Source organism: Salvelinus sp. IW2-2015, linkage group LG20, assembly GCF_002910315.2.
Source record: "Salvelinus sp. IW2-2015 linkage group LG20, ASM291031v2, whole genome shotgun sequence".
Lineage (NCBI taxonomy): Eukaryota > Metazoa > Chordata > Actinopteri > Salmoniformes > Salmonidae > Salvelinus > Salvelinus sp. IW2-2015.
Genome location: NC_036860.1, coordinates 48,674,248 through 48,692,948, shown reverse-complemented (window position 1 = coordinate 48,692,948; position 18,701 = coordinate 48,674,248). Strand labels below are relative to the sequence as shown.

Here is an 18,701-nt window from a genome sequence, read left to right as displayed (position 1 = left end):
GAGAGATGGGAAGGACTACCAAGACGTTAGGGGACTTGGAGAGATGGGAAGGACTACCAAGACGTTAGGGGACTTGGAGAGATGGGAAGGACTACTAAAATGTCAGGGAGTGGTTCAGGGAAAAGAGATGGGCAAAATGGCAAATCACTCCTTTACAATTCAGTCAGTTCGAAAAAGTGTTTTGGACACTCCCTGTGTAGATGACTTGATCCAGAGCTTCACATGCTCCCTATAATGTTCTTTAGGCCAGATGAACCACGATCAAGCACCTTTCATCAACAGATGAGACATGCTGCTCTCCTTATTCCATCCGCTGGTATTTCTGTCCGGACTTGCTGAGTCTGTATTTAACTGTTGAGGTCAGGGTTGCAAAGCTACCGGTAATTTACCAAAGTTACCAGAATCTTCAGTAATTTGGGCAATTAACAGAAAATATCTGGCACTCTATCATAACTTTGGTAATTTATACTTGAATAACTTTATTAAACATGTATAGTAGTCATTTATTATATCTGTGTCCATATTGTCCATGAGTTTCTAGTAGATAAACCATATGGTTCAAGAGAAAATAGCCTAATTAATGAAAAAAAGCATCTAATCAACATTGGCATTACTTTGAACTATTTACTTTTTCACAACTGCCCCCAAATACATACTTACATAGTAAAACAAATACATACTTACATAGTAAAACGAATACATACTTAATGCTGAAACCCTCATATTAAAACATCAAATGTATTCACTAAGTTGATGGTTTTTATTTAGCATAATGTTTTACAGCTTTGTCATTCATTTATGTATTTTGTAATAATCTTATTCAATGATTTAATATATTTTACATGTGATAAGGCCATGCAGAAGGCCAGAGATAATTAGATGCCTGTGATAATCTGAAGTACCCAAAAGGGCCACTAGATGTCTTGTGAGAGATTACATAAAATCCATGAAAGATACCAAAATTCTGGTAGTTTCCTGTTAAACTTAGAAATGTTCCAGTGATATATACCCTCCCTTTGCAACCCTAGCTGTGGTTGTGATTGGATTAGGACTGCACATGTGTGAAAGGTTTCCCCTAAAAGTGTTCAGTGATGTTGTGAAGTTCTTAAAACAGCGACATAAAATAAAACTCCAGTCCTAGTTCCAGGTCAGATGTCTGTAGAGATATCAGACTCTCAGATCCAACAGGATGACGTCATCCTGACTCCATGCGGAGAAACTGCACAAACGTGTGGGCGAGCACACACAAGAGTGAAACACATTACCCAGAAGTGCGCACACAGAGAACACACACCACGCACAAAACCACAGAGATCCCCTCAAAGGGAAAAGCAAAAAAATATATGTTTAATAAATAATGAATAAGAGTTGAAAAGAGCTGGTGAATATTTTATGAATCTGGGACATCATCATCATCTCAGTCAAGGCTGCACGCCTCTGCCTTTCACTGCGTCACACACACACACACACACACACACACACACACACACACACACACACACGGCGAGCGAGCGAGAGTATAGAGAGAGAAAGCGCAAAAGAGTAGCAAAAAAGAGGGATGGAGAGAGAGATGTACAGTAGTCATACTGAAAGCTTAATTCTCGAAGAGAAGAAAGGTTTATGAGCCGAGGGAGGTGAGGGGGTTAACAAAACCTCAGGGACATGATGCTCATATTGCACAGAAGAGAGAGACACATGCCAGGCCAGGGGAACAACAGGGGACAGGTGACAAAGCAGAGGAGGAGTGAGTTAGTGGTATGAGATGATGATTAGGGATGAGCAGACAGACAGATGGGTTTGGCCAGAGAACTAGGGAGCTCTCCTCTCCTGTTGAACATCTGGAGACCTAATCAAGACTAATCAGGCCCCAATTAAGACTCTTACATCTGAGGACCAGAAATAATCTGCACTAATACAGCGTGGCAGCTCGCTTCAATTCAAACACTGACACACCCTCAAGCTTAGATGGATTAGGGTTTAGAATGACGAAATGCTGGATGGACCATGTGTGTTTCTGTGTGTGTTTAAATGTGATTCATCCTCAGAAAAGTATACCATTGTTTCAAAACCATTAAAAAAAAGTTATAAGTGAAGTGTTTAGTAGTGAGAACCATAGAGACACAGAGATAGTATTATCCGTAGAGATAAATCAAGACTCATCTCCATGGTATTATCTCTATGCTGAACGCTTCAAGTTCTCCCCAAGAGAAACAGGGAGAATGTGTGCAATAGCAAGCTGTGTGCATATTCAGCAGCGTTTCCCCTCTCACCTTGTATGCGTATCCGCAGGTCCCTGCTGCGTAGGTTGATGGCATTGGCAACCTCACACCTGTAGACTCCAGAGTCATTCCTTTGGAGGGGCCTCAGAAACAGCAATGTGCTGTTCAGTGTCTCCACCCCCTCTGGCATGTCCCCGTCCAGTCTGGGATGCACACACACATACAAGAACACAAAATGAAAGACGGACACAATTATACACAAACACTGGTTCAATGTTCAATCTGCAGTGTGAACAAATTTGTGCACACATAAAAACACGATCGCACACGCTCACAAACCTGATCCATCTGAAGTGGTGGGCTGGTGGGTTTGCCTTGGCTTTGCAGGTCAGCTGGACGCTCTCGCGGCCCACGTGCCAGTCACCATCATAACCTACCACCACAATGTCTGGGGCATCTGCAGAGACAAGACACAGAGGAGGATTAACATATATAGCAACTGGAAAAGCATAATAACCCCCCCCCCCCCAAAAAAAAAAATGGTGTGAAATGACATGTGAATCAGTCAAATCAATCAATTCTGTCTATCATGATGGAATTTAGACATGACTAATCTGTGAATGATTGTGAACAAAAAAGGAAGTCTTGTGGGTACTCGTGTTCAATCACACACGCACACACACAGACAGAGAGACTCACACTCCACGTTGAGCTGGTAGGGGATCCTAAAGTCTGTGTGCAGGGCAGGATGGCGCACCACACAGGTGAGGGCGTGACCCTGGACGTGGCGGGTGGGCTGCCACAGGTAGTGCACCTGGGTGCTGGTGGTGCCGTTGGCCTCGTCCTGCAGCGTCACCTCTGAATGGCCAAACAGGTCCGTCTCCCAGGAGACTTCGGCGGGGGGCCGGGCCCGCTCAGCGATGCAGGTGGCCACCACGGTTTCATTGCCCTCGTCGATCAGAGCCACCGAGCCAGCCGACACATACACCTTGGGCTCCACTGAGAGAGAGAGAGAGAGAGGAGAGAGAGAGAAAGAGCTGTACTGTTTAGTCAGAGTTCCAGTAGCCTCTAGGGAAGTAGAGTTGAGTTCCTGAGTCTGGGAGAGCTTCCAAACACACACCCTCTTTCAGTCATTCACCAAGCTCTTGTTTCTTTCGGTCCACATCTGCCACTCCATCTCCCTAGTTTCCCCCCTTTACTTCTATGCAGTAGCAGCTCAGGGACATCCTGTAACCTTTCCAAAAGAAAGAGTGTGTGTGTGTGTGTGTGTGTGTGTGTGTGTGTGTGTGTGTGTGTGTGTATGTATGTATATATATATATATATACACACACACATACATACATACATATACACAGTGGGGAGAACAAGTATTTGATACACTGCCGATTTTGCAGGTTTTCCTACTTACAAAGCATGTAGAGGTCTGTAAATCCAGAAAATCACATTGTATGATTTTAATGTAATTAATTTGCATTTTATTGCATGACATAAGTATTTGATCACCTACCAACCAGTAAGAATTCCGGCTCTCACAGACCTGTTCGTTTTTCTTTAAGAAACCCTCCTGTTCTCCATATACATACATACGTATGTATGCATGTATGTATATGTATGTATATATATACACATATATATATAAATATACACACATACACACACTCACGCCAGTCACGGGTGCACCTCAAGGTACTAAATGATATCATAACTGCCATCGATAAAAGACATTACTGTGCAGCCGTCTTCATCGACCTGGCCAAGGCTTTCGACTCTGTCAATCACCATATTCTTATCGGCAGACTCAGTAGCCTCGGTTTTTCTGATGACTGCCTTGCCTGGTTCACCAACTACTTTGCAGACAGAGTTCAGTGTGTCAAATCGGAGGGCATGTTGTCCGGTCCTCTGGCAGTCTCTATGGGGGTACCACAGAGTTCAATTCTCGTGCCGACTCTTTTCTCTGTATATATCAATGATGTCGCTCTTGCTGCGGGTGATTCCCTGATCCATCTCTACYCAGACGACACCATTCTGTATACTTCTGGCCCTTCCTTGGACACTGTGATATCTAACCTCCAAACGAGCTTCAATGCCATACAACACTCCTTCCGTGGCCTCCAACTGCTCTTAAACGCTAGTAAAACCAAATGCATGCTTTTCAACCGTTCGCTGCCTGCACCCACCCGCCTGACTAGCATCACCACCCTGGACGGTTCCGACCTAGAATGTGTGGACATCTATAAATACCTAGGTGTCTGGCTAGACTGTAAACTCTCCTTCCAGACTCATATCAAACATCTCCAATCCAAAATCAAATCAAGAATTGGCTTTCTATTTCGCAACAAAGCCTCCTTCACTCACGCCGCCAAACTTACCCTAGTAAAACTGACTATCCTACCGATCCTCGACTTCGGCGATGTCATCTACAAAATAGCTTCCAAGACTCTACTCAGCAAACTAGATGCAGTTTATCATAGTGCCATCCGTTTTGTTACTAAAACACCTTATACCACCTACCACTGCGACCTGTATGCTCTAGTCAGCTGGCCCTCGCTACATATTCGTCGCCAGACCCACTGGCTCCAGGTCATCTATAAGTCCATGCTAGGTAAAGCTCRGCCTTATCTCAGTTCACTGGTCACGATAACACCCACCCGTAGCACGCGCTCCAGCCGGTATATCTCACTGATCATCCCAAAAGCCAACACCTCATTTGGCCGCCTTTCCTTCCAGTTTTCTGCTGCCTGTGACTGGAACGAATTGCAAAAAAAATAAAAGAAAGAAAGAAAATCGCTGAAGTTGGAGACTTTTATTTCCCTCACCAACTTTAAACATCTGCTATCTGAGCAGCTAACCGATCGCTGCAGCTGTACATAGTCCATCTGTAAACAGCCCACCCAATTTACCTACCTCATCCCCTTACTGTTTTTATTTATTTACTTTTCTGCTCTTTTGCACACCAGTATCTCTACTTGCACATGATCATCTGATGATTTATCACTCCAGTGTTAATCTGCTAAATTGTAATTATTCGCTCCTATGGCCTATTTATTGCCTACCTCCTCATGCCTTTTGCACACAATGTATATAGACTCATTTTTTCCCCCTACTGTGTTATTGACTTGTTTATTGTTTACTCCATGTGTAACTCTGTGTTGTTGTCTGTTCACACTGCTATGCTTTATCTTGGCCAGGTCGCAGTTGTAAATGAGAACTTGTTCTCAACTAGCCTACCTGGTTAAATAAAGGTGAAATAAAAAATATTTTTTGTTTGTTTGTATATATACACATATGTATATGAATGTATACATATATGTACACACATATATATATATATGTATGTATACATATATCACACATATATAAGTCATGGCTTTGCCTGGAATGATAGATCTATCCATCTATCCAACCCCAGCCCCTCCCAGGAGATCCCTTAAAATAGAGGGACGTTTCAACTGTGCAACACACATACCGCACGCCTTATTGCCCACCGCATTTCTCTAGCTCTAATTATAGCACCCTGTTCTTCTACACCCCTCCCTTTCCCCCTCGTTCCCATTCCTTCACCCCTCCTCTCATTCTCTCAACTGTACCCAACTGTCATACTGTTTACCCCACAGCAAATCTCCATGACTCTTCTCACTGCAACGCCACTTCATCGGCCAACCCTTATTCCAACCACTCATTCTCACCACTTTCCTTTCTCGCTCTCCCCCTTCCACTTTGTCTTACCACTTTCCCTCCGGGTCAGTGATGTGAGCAGGATGTCTCTCCCCCAGAATATTGGTATGCATTATTCATTCAATTTACAAGAGGCACTTTACTAAGATACAGAATTACATTTCAGAATCTTACAAGCACACTATTAGCCAGACAAACACACATTTACAAAAGGTGTGTTGCACACAGACACACACACACCTGCAAACACATTCTTACCGAGCACGCTGACAGTGGTGGAGGCCTGTGTGTTGCCCAGGGGGAAGGTGGCCACCTTGCAGGTGTACACTCCAATGTCGGCGAAGCCCACGTCCTCCAGTACGATGGTGGCGTCATGGGAGGAGGGTGAGCGGAAGGACAGGCGGCGAACGTAGTCCGGGGGGATGGAGATACCGAACACGGGGTTGTACACCGCCACCGTCACCGAGCCTGTGGGCAGCCGGCGCTCCCAGGAACTCTGGGTAAGACTCAGGTTGGCCTCCACCTCCACGCTACAGCCCAACGTCACGTTCTTCCCCAATACAGCACTCACCTTCTGGGGCACCAACACCTGACTGCCCCCCACACCTGGAGCCAGGGAGAGAAACAAAGAATGAATAGTTTCACCATCAACGATCAGTTCATTCCAATTATTTCTAAAGAACTACTGTTAGTAGTAACATTGAGAGAAAAGCAGTGGGGAATATGTTAAGTTATTAAGTATAATCCTAACAGTTGTACTTGGGCAGTGAAACATAAGCCTGTAAGTGGGTGTGTGTAATGTGTATGGCTGTACATTCAATATGCCCACTGATGATGGCAATAAAGTACCTCCATCGGTCTCGCAGAATCACATCATTTACCATAATAACCATAAAACTGTCAAACACATACACAGCTTGTGAATGTGTGTGTGTTAAGGTTTGTGAATAGGTAAGGAGGACATGTGAGGACAACCTGCTAGTACTACAACAACAGCAGCAGGTGCAGTATCTCTTACAAACACACAGGAGTGCACGACACACACACACACGGCGCCACGGATACACCTAGTCATATAATCATGGATGACACTCAAGCACCATTCATTACAGCTGGACTCTTTTATAAAGTCCTCAAACCATATATAAGCCTGTGACATAAACCAGTATTCAAGGGTGACCTCACCAACTAGATCTCTTCGTTTCATGCGTGTGTCATCTGAAGATGATCATAGTCTCCTCTCGAGGCACTATCAATAAACATTCATCATGTTGGGTGTAATAGTGTGTGTGTGTGTGTGTGTGTGGTCGGGAGAGCGAGATGGTTTTGTGAACAACATTTACTTGAAAGAGCACTGACGTCAGCTCCGCTAAGACATTTCCAAACCAAAACACAAGCTTAGTAGGTTCCATCAAACTAAGCATTCACAGACATCTGTGCTGATCTGATCATGAATCCACAGCAACCAACATTTGGTTTTCCATCAACATAATACACAGTCCAGTGTTTGTGTGTTTGTTCCACAGATCAGTGTATTCTTGTACAATAGCTGCCTGCCTGCCCTACTCCTGACCTGAATCCAGGAATTAAAAGCAGCCCTTTATGAAACAAACCACTCGCTCTGTCCCTGTATCCAATCAGAACTAGCCCCTAAAGCTCTGTCATCCCCTCTAGTTATTAACATGGCCTGTCCACACTCACAGCATTAAGATCAGCAGTACTCCAGAGACACAGGCAGAGGGGGAGGAGAGATGGAGACAGGCAGACAGAGACATAAACCGCAGTACTCCACAGACACAGAGAGAGAGTTACGGGAAAGGGCGAGGTAGAGAGAAAGGTGGGAGGAAGAGAAAGGAAGACAGGGAGAAGATATGGCAATATGATGAAAGTGTTAGTGGGAGAAGGAACCGTCTAAAGTAAAGGGTCATATGAAACAGATGAGAGGAAACAAATCTATCACTAAGAGATTCTGCTGTCCAAGAGAAGAAAAAAAAACTGTGGAAGGAACGAGTCCCAGAAAGATAAATAAACCCAAACATCATAATAATACCACCATGCTGCACTCACCACACAACCACATCACTAATTGCAACAAGCTGCCAGTGGGAAGACGTCATCGTAAATCAAAACCCGCTGCATTGCTTGGCAACGGACTCAAAACATTCTGCCTGTTGTTGTCGAGCCAACAACCCCAGCCCAATCTCTCAGCCAACCCAACAGAAGTATTTTCCTGAGTGTCCCTCCAACCTCCTAACCTGGAAGCCTGAGACCTGAGCACAGAGAGGGTGACAATGACATTAGAATGCCATAAGGAGGGAGGAGAGGAGGAAATCAACAAGAGGACCATTCGTTAAAAGACAGAGTTTGAGGGCTGACCCCATTTAGTCGACTTGTCGATTGTTTGGTCAATCAATATTTTTTAGTAGAGCAGTGGCAAATCCTTTTTTTTCCCTTTCAAAATATGGCACACAAGACATCTGATACACGCCTGTCTGAGTGGACTAATCAATTGCGGACGTGGCAGGGTTGGCACACCAGTAGTAGATTTACTGTTAATTCCCATAATTTCTCATCTAGCGTAGCACCACGTATTATCAGCATATTCAAAAGAGTTTAAGAAACATATTACCTTCAAAAGTGTTCTTGTGATCAAGACATCCATGTTTTGTGATTATTGGTGTCGTAAAAATGTTAGCTAACGGTTTAGCAATTAGCATGTTTGACATTTCTTTTTGATAAGCGGGTTAGCAAAAAAAAATACGTCCCATATAAAATACAATTAAAATTAAAAATTATTAAAAAAAAAAAATCATCATACGGTCCCTAGTTATTGGCCACCTTACTATTTTGTTCAATTACAAGATTTATCAATTTCATTTTGTAAAAAAAAAAAAAAAAAAGAGACAACCTTGTATCCGAAGTTGGCTAACCATTCGGTAAAAAAAAGAAGAAGCTATATTTCAGAAGTAAAAAGTTGGATATTAAATGACGTGTGGTCAGTCACGCAGTCGAATTTTACAATATACAGCGTGTCCCACAAAATGTGCATATATTACTTTTTTGAAAAATCTCAAAACCTAACTTAATGAAAATCGGTGGTCAGCTAGCTAGAAGAGTGTCTTTAGTCGCAAAACGTAAAGTTATTTTCTTCCATTTAAATGTTGAGTTTGAGGTGATTTAATCCTCTAACCGCTAGAGAATGTCCGGCCTTAGGGGACGTCTGATGTTGGGGGGAAATTAGCTACAATGCTTGTTTGGTTAAGGGCGGCAGGTAGCCTAGTGGTTTGAGCGATGGAGCAGTAACCGAAAGGTTGCTGGATTGAATCCCCGAGTTGACATGGTAAAAATCTGTCGTTCTGCCCCCGAGCAAGGCAGTTCCTCGGACGCTGAAGACGTGGATGTCGATTAAGGCATCCCCCCGCACCTCTGATTCAGAGGGGTTGGGTTAAATGTGGAAGACACATTTCAGTTGAAGGCATTCAGTTGTACCACTGACTAGGTATCCTCCTTTCCCTTAATTTCTGTTAATGCATACAATTGTATTATTATTATTATAAATAGTCTTACCGTTGTCATTGTAGGAGCGGACACATTGATTGAAGAGCGCACAACCTAGGCTACACTTGTGAGAAAAAGGTTTTGGTTTATTTCATTCCATTTATGAGTCGTCAATGTATTAATTGTCTTTTGTTTGGAGCACTCCTGCCAATCTTTAGTAAGGACACGCACCCGATTACACATATAGAAGTAGGACTAGTCAACCTGGCCTGCGTGCAAATGTAGGCCTATACTGTACAGTAAGTGTGCCCATTTGGGGATCTGATACTATTTCTGATTGTCTTCATCACTGTGGAGTTTCTCAAATATTGTATTATTCGCCTCAAACAGCAATTAACAAAGTCTGCTTTAACATCCATTGAGAATGACAATAGTTCCTCAACATAGCCCATTTGAAAAATATTTCCAGCTACCTTCCGATAACCACTCGGTGTGAAAAGGAAAAAATGTCATGCTCTGATCCGGTAGAAACGTCATAAAATAGGCCTACCTGATTACTTCTTATCTCTTGTGTCTGTCCGGAGCTCACTGGTGCTGGAAACTCTGAGGACCCAGAATATTTTATATAAATGTTGCAAGTTTGCTAGCACAAGCTTTGGGCCAGACCAAGTTAATACAATAGTTGATACAATGTTTCAAGTTCCTTGCAGTCAGGTCATGCTTAGACAATGTGATTTATAGGATATTTATTTTTCATCAGGATATTTACCTGCAGGCTGCAATATTTTTATTTGTTGGCTTTATGTAGGCTATTTTTACATATTGACAAATGGCAATAGAAGTTACTTTTAGATTTGCATAATTTTCCTTTATAATTTAGATTAACCACATGACATTGATTTTGAGATATGAAGACTACTTTAAAWGAAATTAAACTGTTCCACAAAAATGTGCATATGAAAATGATAACTGGCACCCAGATCAGTAGAAATGGTAGGATAATTTGGCACTCCAAAAGGAAAAGGTTCCGACCGACCAGAAGAGGTTTTTTCTTCTGGTTAGTCTATATTGATCTCTGGCTCCCTCTTTAGTAATAAGTATGTTTTCATTTTTAAATTGCAGTGCTTAAAGCATCAGACAAGCTCAGTATCCTACATTGATTGTATTCAAACATAGGGTATGTCTTTATATTGAAAAATATACGCTTGAAAATTTCAACCAATCAATTGGTCGAAAAAACAGAGGACAACAATATATTTTCTGACCGCCCTGTCGTGCCCTAGAGATTAACAGTTGAGTTGTGCCATTTTATAGGGGTGGGATCTCAAGCAAATAAAGGACGGGAAACACTCAGAAACTCTTTGTAATCCTTCCCTGAATTCTCTGATGTTTGACTAGCACGTAACGCAACGACTAGGTATGTGAATTTTCCCATTGCTGAAGTGCCCTGCATTGACCACAGTTGACTTTGCAACCTTGGCTCCTAGGTCTACAGGGTGGAACCACAGCATTGCGTTTACTGTTGGACAGCTGTTGACTCTTGTTAGGCATGTCAAATATCAGTGGCAGCTGTGTCACTTCCTGGTGGCTCAATAAGGCTAGTTAGTGAGCTGACAGTGATGGAGTTAATTAGCTAGTTACACATAGCGACTGCATTCCCAGCCAGGAATTCCACAAAAGGGCATTCACTCACTCCAAACAGGTGATGCTTGAAAGATCACAGTGCAACCCAGCAGATACAGAGTTTCATCCACTGAGACCAATCTCTGAGGGAGAATGATGTGTGTTCTGATGAGCCTATTGTCCAGGAGGAGAGAGTGGCTGTATGGGCGCTCACTACTGGAACTGGAACTTTAAGATGGAGATTTTTCTAAATGGGAAGCAGGGGATTTAAATAGCCATATATTGGTAGATGTTAATAACCAGACCACTAGAGATCTGCTCGACCACTAGAGATCTGTTGTTATTTTTAGGCTCCCCTCAAAAGCAGAGAGAGCTATACACAAAGAAAAGACAGATCACAGTGAAATCAGACCTCTAATGTAATCACCTAACCATCAGGGGAAAGAGGAAGGCAAAGAAATGCTTAACATAACCGTTTGTGAAAGCTACTCCTTCTATTGTATCAAAAGTAATCAGCCTATAAGATTAGCGACAAGCATACAGTTGAAGTCGGAAGTTTACATACACCTTAGCCAAATACATTTAAACTCAGTTATTCACAATTCATGACATTTAATCCTAGTAAAAATTCCCTGTCTTAGGTCAGTTAGGATCACCACTATTTTAAGAATGTAAAATGTCAGAATAATAGTAGAGAGAATGATTTATTTCAGCTTTTATTGCTTTCATCACATTCCCAGTGGGTCAGAAGTTTACGTCACTCAATTAGTATTTGGTAGCATTGCCGTTAAATCATTTAACCTGGGTCAAACGTTTCGGGTAGCCTTCCAATAGCTTCCCACAATAAGTTGGGTGAATTTTGTCCCATTCCTCCTGACAGAGCTGGTAAACTGAGTCAGGTTTGTAGGCCTCCTTGCTTGCACACACTTTTTCAGTTCTGCCCACACATTTTCTATGGGATTGAGGTCAGGGCATTGTGATGGCCACTCCAACACCTTGACTTTGTCTTAAGCCATTTTGCAACAACTTTGGACGTATGCTTGGGGTCATTGTCCATTTGGAAGACCCATTTGCGTCCAAGCTTTAACTTCCTGACTGATCCCTTGAGATGTTGCTTCAATATATCCACATACTTTTCCTGCCTCATGATGCCATCTATTTTGTGAAGTGCACCAGTCCCTCCTGCAGCAAAGCACCCCCACAACATGATGCTGCCACCCCCGTGCTTCACGGTTGGGATGGTGTTCTTCGGCTTGCAAGCCTCACCCTTTTTCCTCCAAACATAACGATGGTCATTATGGCCAAAAAGTTCTATTTTTGTTTCATCAGACCAGAGGACATTTCTCCAAAAAGTACGATCTTTGTCCCCATGTGCAGTTGCAAACCGTAGTCTGGCTTTTTTAATGGCGGTTTTGGAGCAGTGGCTTCTTCCTTGCTGAGCGGCCTTTCAGGTTATGTCGTTTAGGGACTTGTTTTAATGTGGATATAGATACTTTTGTACCCTTTTCCTCCAGCATCTTCACAAGGTCCTTTGCTGTTGTTCTGGGATTGATTTGAACTTTTTGTACCAAAGTACGTTCATATCTAGGAGACAGAACATGTCTCCTTCCTGAGTAGTATGACGGCTGCGTGGTCCCATGGTGTTTATACTTGCGTACTATTGTTTGTACAGATGAACGTGGTAGCTTCAGACTTTTGGAAATTGCTCCCAAGGATAAACCAGACTTGTGGAGGTCTACAATTTTTTTGGAGGTCTTGGCTGATTTCTTTTGATTTTCCCACTTAAGCCTTGAAATACATCCACAGGGACACCTCCAATTGACATCAATTAGCCTATCATAAGCTTCTAAAGCCATGACATAATTTTCTGGAATTTTCCAAGCTGTTTAAAGGCACAGTCAACTTAGTGTATGTACATTTCTGACCCACTGGAATTGTGATACAGCGAATAATAAGTGAAATAATCTGTCTGTAAACAATTGTTGGAAAAATTACTTGTGTCATGCACAAAGTAGATGTCCTAACCGACTTGCCAAAACTATAGTTTGAACAAGAAATTTGTGGAGTGCTTGAAAAACGAGTTTTAATGACTCCATCCTAAGTGTATGTAAACTTCTGACTTCAACTGTACATACGCATTACAGAGAAGAACCTACTGTAGCGCCTCTGTCTCACGCACACACACACACACAGAGCGAGTCTGGCTGTCCTGGCTGCAAGGAGACATCGTTCCCAGAGGAGACTCAGGTGATCATTCTCCCTCAGTCAGCGCAACTATAGTATGGGATTGGTTGAAGTTCAATACTAATATCGATAAATTCACAAATCAACTTGAATGTAGGTACACAACACACATGCCACCTCTTGTCATGAGCAGTCCAAACGTTACAGAGAACCACATACCGGATTTTTGACAGCGCCTTTAGCATTTGAGTATTCAGAGTAATTTCTGCAACGACATAGTTCAAATTCTAGATATAGGATAAAAATTAGACTTTAGCATCCATAAAGTGACCATTGGACTTAGTTTTAGGATTGACTAAGTTTGTAGATGCAACAGTTTTTATTAAGGGAGTGGCTCCTAATCTGTGAACGGATCTTTATTTCTGAGGCTCCATATCTGTGAGCGAGCAAAATCTCACAGTAACTCATGGGAATTTGGGACTTCAGTAATTTTTCATGCCAAAACCGGATTAGATACATACCAGTAGTTAAATGCCCAAAAGATGATATTAGCAATATCACAAAGCAAAAACAAAAAATCAATAGCCACTACAATGTCTAAACATGATTTTGTCATGAGTTCAGTAGCATTTGCTGTGGTCAGATGAAGAAGATGCTAAGTTACAGGACTGTTTTGCTAACACAGACTGGAATACGCGTCGGGATTCCTCCGATGGCATTGAGGAGTACACCACATCAGTCCTTGGCTTAATCAATAAGCGCATCGATGACGTTGCCCCACAGTGACCATGCGTACATACCCCAACCAGAAGCCATTGATTACAGGCAGCATCCGCACTGAGCTAAAGGKTAGAACTGCCGCTTTCAAGGAGTGGGACTCTAACCCAGAAGCTTACAAGAAATCCTGCTATGCCCTCRGACGAACCATCAAACAGGCAAAGCGTCAATACAGGACTAAGATCGAATCGTACTACACCGGCTCTGACGTTCGTCGGATGTGGCAGGGCTTGCAAACCATTACAGACTACAAAGGGAAGCACAGACACAAGTTGCCCAGTGACACGAGCCTACCAGACGAGCTAAACTACCTCTTTGCTCGCTTCGAGGCAAATAACACAAACATGCATGGGAGCACCAGCTGTTCCGGGAGACTGTGTGATCACGCTCTCCGCAGCCGATGTGTGTAAGACCTTTAAACAGGTCAACATTCACAAGGCCCAAGGGCCAGACGGATTACCAAGACGTGTACTACAAGCATGCGCTGACCAACTGGCAAGTGTCTTCACTGACATTTTCAACCTCTCCCTGTCCGAGTCTGTAATACCAACATGTTTTAGATTACCTTAGTGTTCTTGGGCACTAAGGTAATCTGCCTAAATGACTACTAACCCATAGCACTCACATCTGTAGCCATGAAGTGCTTTGGTTCACATCAACACCCTTATCCCAGAAACCCTAGACACACTCCAGTTTGCATACTGCCCCAACAGATCCACTGATGATGGAATCTCTATTGTTCTCCACATTGCCCTTTCCCACCTGGACAAAAGGAACACCTATGTGAGAATGCTATTCATTGACTACAGCTCAGCGTTCAACACCATTGTGCCGTCAAAGCTAATCAATAAGTTAAGGACCCTGAGACTAAACACCTCCCTCTGCAACTGGATCCTGGACTTCCTGACGGGCCGCCCCCAGGTGGTAAGGGTAGATGACAACACATCTGCCATGCTGATCCTCAACACAGGTGCCCCTCAGGGATGCGTGCTCAGTCCTCTCCTCTCATGACTGCACGGCCAGGCACGACTCCAACACCATCATTACATTTAGATGACATAAGTGGTAGGCCTTATCACCGACAACGACGAGACCGACTATAGGGAGACCTGGTCGTGTGGTGCCAGGACAACAACCTCTTCCTGTGATAAAGATAAAGGAGATGATTTTGGACTACAGAAAAAAGAGGACCGAGCACACCCCATTCTCATCGATGGGGTTGCAGTGGAGCAGGTTGAGAGCTTCAAGTTCACATGCTTCAAGTGTCCACATCACCAACAAACTAACATGGTCCAAGCACACCAGGACTGCCGTGAAGAGGACACGACAAAACCTATTCCCCCTCAGGAGACTGAAAATATTTGGCATGGGTCCTCAGATCCTCAAAAGGTTCTACAGCTGCACCATCAGGAGCATCCTGACTGGTTGCATCACTGCCTGGTATGGCAACTGCTCGGCCTCCGACCGACCCGCAAGGCACTACAGAGGGTAGTGCGTACGGCCCAGTATATCACTGGGGCCAAGCTTCCTGCCATCCAGGACCTATATACCAGGCGGTGTCAGAGGAAGGCCCAAAAAAATTGTCAAAGACTCTAGCCACCCTAGTCATAGACTGTTGTCTCTCCTTCCGCACGGCAAGCGGTACCAGAGCACCAAGTCTAGGTCCAAGAGGCTTCTAAACAGCTTCTACCCCCAAGCCATAAGACTGCTGAACATCTAATCAAATAGCTATCCAGACTATTTGKWTTWAARCCCCRCCCCCCCCCGGTTGATATCGTCTATGCATAGTCACTTTAATAACTCTACCTACATGTACATACTACCTCAACTAACCGGTGCCCCCGCACATTGACTATGTACCGGTACCCCCTGTATATAGTCTCGCTATTGTTATTTTACTGCTGCTCTTAATTACATGTTACTTTATTCTTATTGGTATTTTTTTAACTGCATTGTTGGTTAGGGGCTCATAAGTAAGCATTTCACTGTACGGTCTACACCTGTTGTATTTGGCAAATGTGACTAATACAATTTGATTTGAGCTATGACAGTTACCAGTGTGCATGCACAAATGCATGACGACACATTGTATCAAGTCAAGAAGGCATGCTGAACAGACTGCCTCTGGGACTGAACTGCCCCATCTAGCTAGTTAGCTAGTAGTAGAGGGGTACAAAAATGCTGGTACACAGATGCATAGCTCATACAATTATATTTTGTTCTAGTCAATGACAATACATGTTGCAAAGTAAATACCTGCTTCAAATAGATCGCATAGCATTGCATGTTAGTGCATTAAAACTCAAGTTGTGTTTTTTTGCATAGGATAGGGGACTCACCCAACATGCTAACTAGAGCCAGACAAAATGCTAACTAGAGCCAGACAACAACTGCAGACATCAACACAGAAGCTAGCTACAGATAGCTAGTTCATATCCAAATGCCAATCCTAAATTTTTCCACAAAACATAGCTTGCTACCAACACCAAACTTTGGGCAAAATGTCATGCTTGCAATGCAATTGGTTTTTGCAACACTAGCTAACTAGCTACTCCATAGTCCAAGTTACGGTAAGGGCTAGCCATATCACTGTCAGTCAGGACACAACTCAAACTGTAGCTGAGAAAACAAATGTACGTAAACAGTGCGGTGTGCAAATGCATGCTTGCTAGCATCAGAAAAACACCAGTTTCGAACATCCAGAATAGATTCTAGTACGCTCCTTCTCCTGTCTTCTTTACATTTGAGCTAATGCCCCCCCCCCCCCCCCATACCCAGATTATATAAATGTATAGGATGCATAACTCTGCAATGCTTTAGGCTAGAAACAAGCTGTAAAAGGCACAAGAAAAATACGTGGCTCTAGTGTACATGGGGATATCTTTGTTTAGTCTCTATGGGTGAGTWATACAACCTTCAAAAGTCAATGACTTTAAACCATTTTCCTTTGCTTTCAATGGGAATTTAGTATTATTTTACAATGTAAGACTGTCGCAATCAATTGAGCTATTCACCTTCTGAAAACTGCAAACAACTACTTTTGACTATCCATGGTAAATTCTAAACAAATGTTTATAGTTCAAAACTGATTTGAGCTATTAGAGGGAAAAAGCCAGCAACCCTTGTAGTTAAGCACATCACCTGTTGTCTCATGTATAACCGTTGCATAAATTTCACATATTTCTGCGTGCACCATTTCTGAAAAGTCTGTGCACTTACAAAAACATTGAGATTTATATACTTGGCGCACCCCATACTCGTGACAATAACACCCTTTATTTGCGGTATAATTTAGAACTCTTGGCATTAGGCCATAGCATGAAAAATACAAATTATTGTTCAATATTCTGTTCATCAAAATATTATTGGGTTTATATGTCCTGCCTTAGGGAATGATGTGGCACTCTTATCACACAGCAATTCTGTGGTCTACCCATACTGTCAAATATTTTACATAAACTACGGTTCTATTTACGGCTTTGGCAGAATGTTTAAATCTTTAGCAGTAATTTACGCTGTATGTGGAAAAGGACAGTCAGTTTCTGAATGAGAAAACAATGGCAAATTGTCGTGGACGTGTCAGCAGAACGTTTGAATTCAACAATGTTTTATATCGACTTTTCCCCCAACCTAAATATAACGGACTGCCCGCGAATTGTAGGGCAGGCTACTCAAAAAAAATACAATTACAGTACTTACAGTAGTTACAGTTCTACATTGAGTATAACAAACATTAGGAATACCTTCCTAATATTGAGTTGCACCTAGGGCTGTTGTCACCGTATAATCGCCAGACAGTGCTTTCCATGGTGATGATTCATTCAAAACCCCCATATGCATATTAGACCGTATGCATAGATTTATGAGCCCAAGCCCGAAAGAAAAAGCGGAATAAAAATGATGACTGTGCCGTTATACAATACATAGTCTACCGCATATTATGCATGGCAGAAAAACACAAAAAACTAGACTGATTTAAGATGTCTTTGGTACATAATTGGTCTTGCCTATACACCAAAATTAAACAAATTTGAGTAATCGCCTTTTAGTGTGGACTGTATTATTATGCATACTGGATGGACTGGTTTCCTTATGCTACGCTTCAACATTTCTATCCATGAGTTTGGGAAAGAACGAATAGTTGTAGGCGATGCTGTTGGTTCATTGATTGCGCAGGGTGGCTTACAGTTAGCCTACAATTAGTATTTGATTTTGAATAGCTTAGTAATAGGGKTTTGAAAAAAATATTTTCATAATTAATTGTGTGACATTACCTTCAGCTATACAGAATATCTCACCACCATGCAGTTCCATCTCCTCCTCTCTAATTTATTCATTTCTTGAGCGCGCAGACTGGCTGTCAACAGTTTAGTGAAATATTTAATTGTGAAAACATGTTACTTTTGATGTTCCCAAATTAGGCACTGGGTAGCTGTATGAACAAGGTTTGAGAGCCCATGGCATACAGAGTTTGGGTAGAATATACCTGTTGGGCAGCGAGAGAATGCTCCTCAAACGGTGGTTGATGCGTGGAGTGAAAAAAAGTGTTCTTGTATTTATTTTTCAGCTAATCATATTAAGCACATGCTCCGCTATGAAACCAAATTAGCCTACAAAACTGACTGGCGGGAAAGCGTATGGCCTCCATTCGCTATTTGAGTGCATACAGATGATATGTATTTCCCCCCCCTGCCCCTTTGATTAATGGGCCATTCTAAATCTAA

At 42.7% G+C, this 18,701-nt stretch overlaps 1 protein-coding gene across 3 annotated transcripts in view; it reads right to left on the bottom strand.

Moving 5' to 3' along the window:
* The window catches only part of LOC111981407 (nectin-3-like protein), an 83,463-nt gene that overhangs the window by 34,217 nt on the left and 30,545 nt on the right, over positions 1-18,701 (bottom strand). For 2 of the 3 annotated variants that reach the window (XM_024012653.2, XM_024012651.3), the window contains exons 2-5: positions 6,154-6,501; positions 2,919-3,218; positions 2,559-2,676; positions 2,271-2,422 (exon numbers count right to left, since the gene is read on the bottom strand). In XM_024012653.2, coding sequence (XP_023868421.1) covers positions 2,271-2,422; positions 2,559-2,676; positions 2,919-3,218; positions 6,154-6,501 — 918 coding nt within the window. Of the gene's footprint in view, positions 1-2,270; positions 2,423-2,558; positions 2,677-2,918; positions 3,219-6,153; positions 6,502-7,962; positions 8,607-18,701 lie in introns of those variants that run through there. The other variant, XM_024012652.2, reaches the window with a different exon arrangement.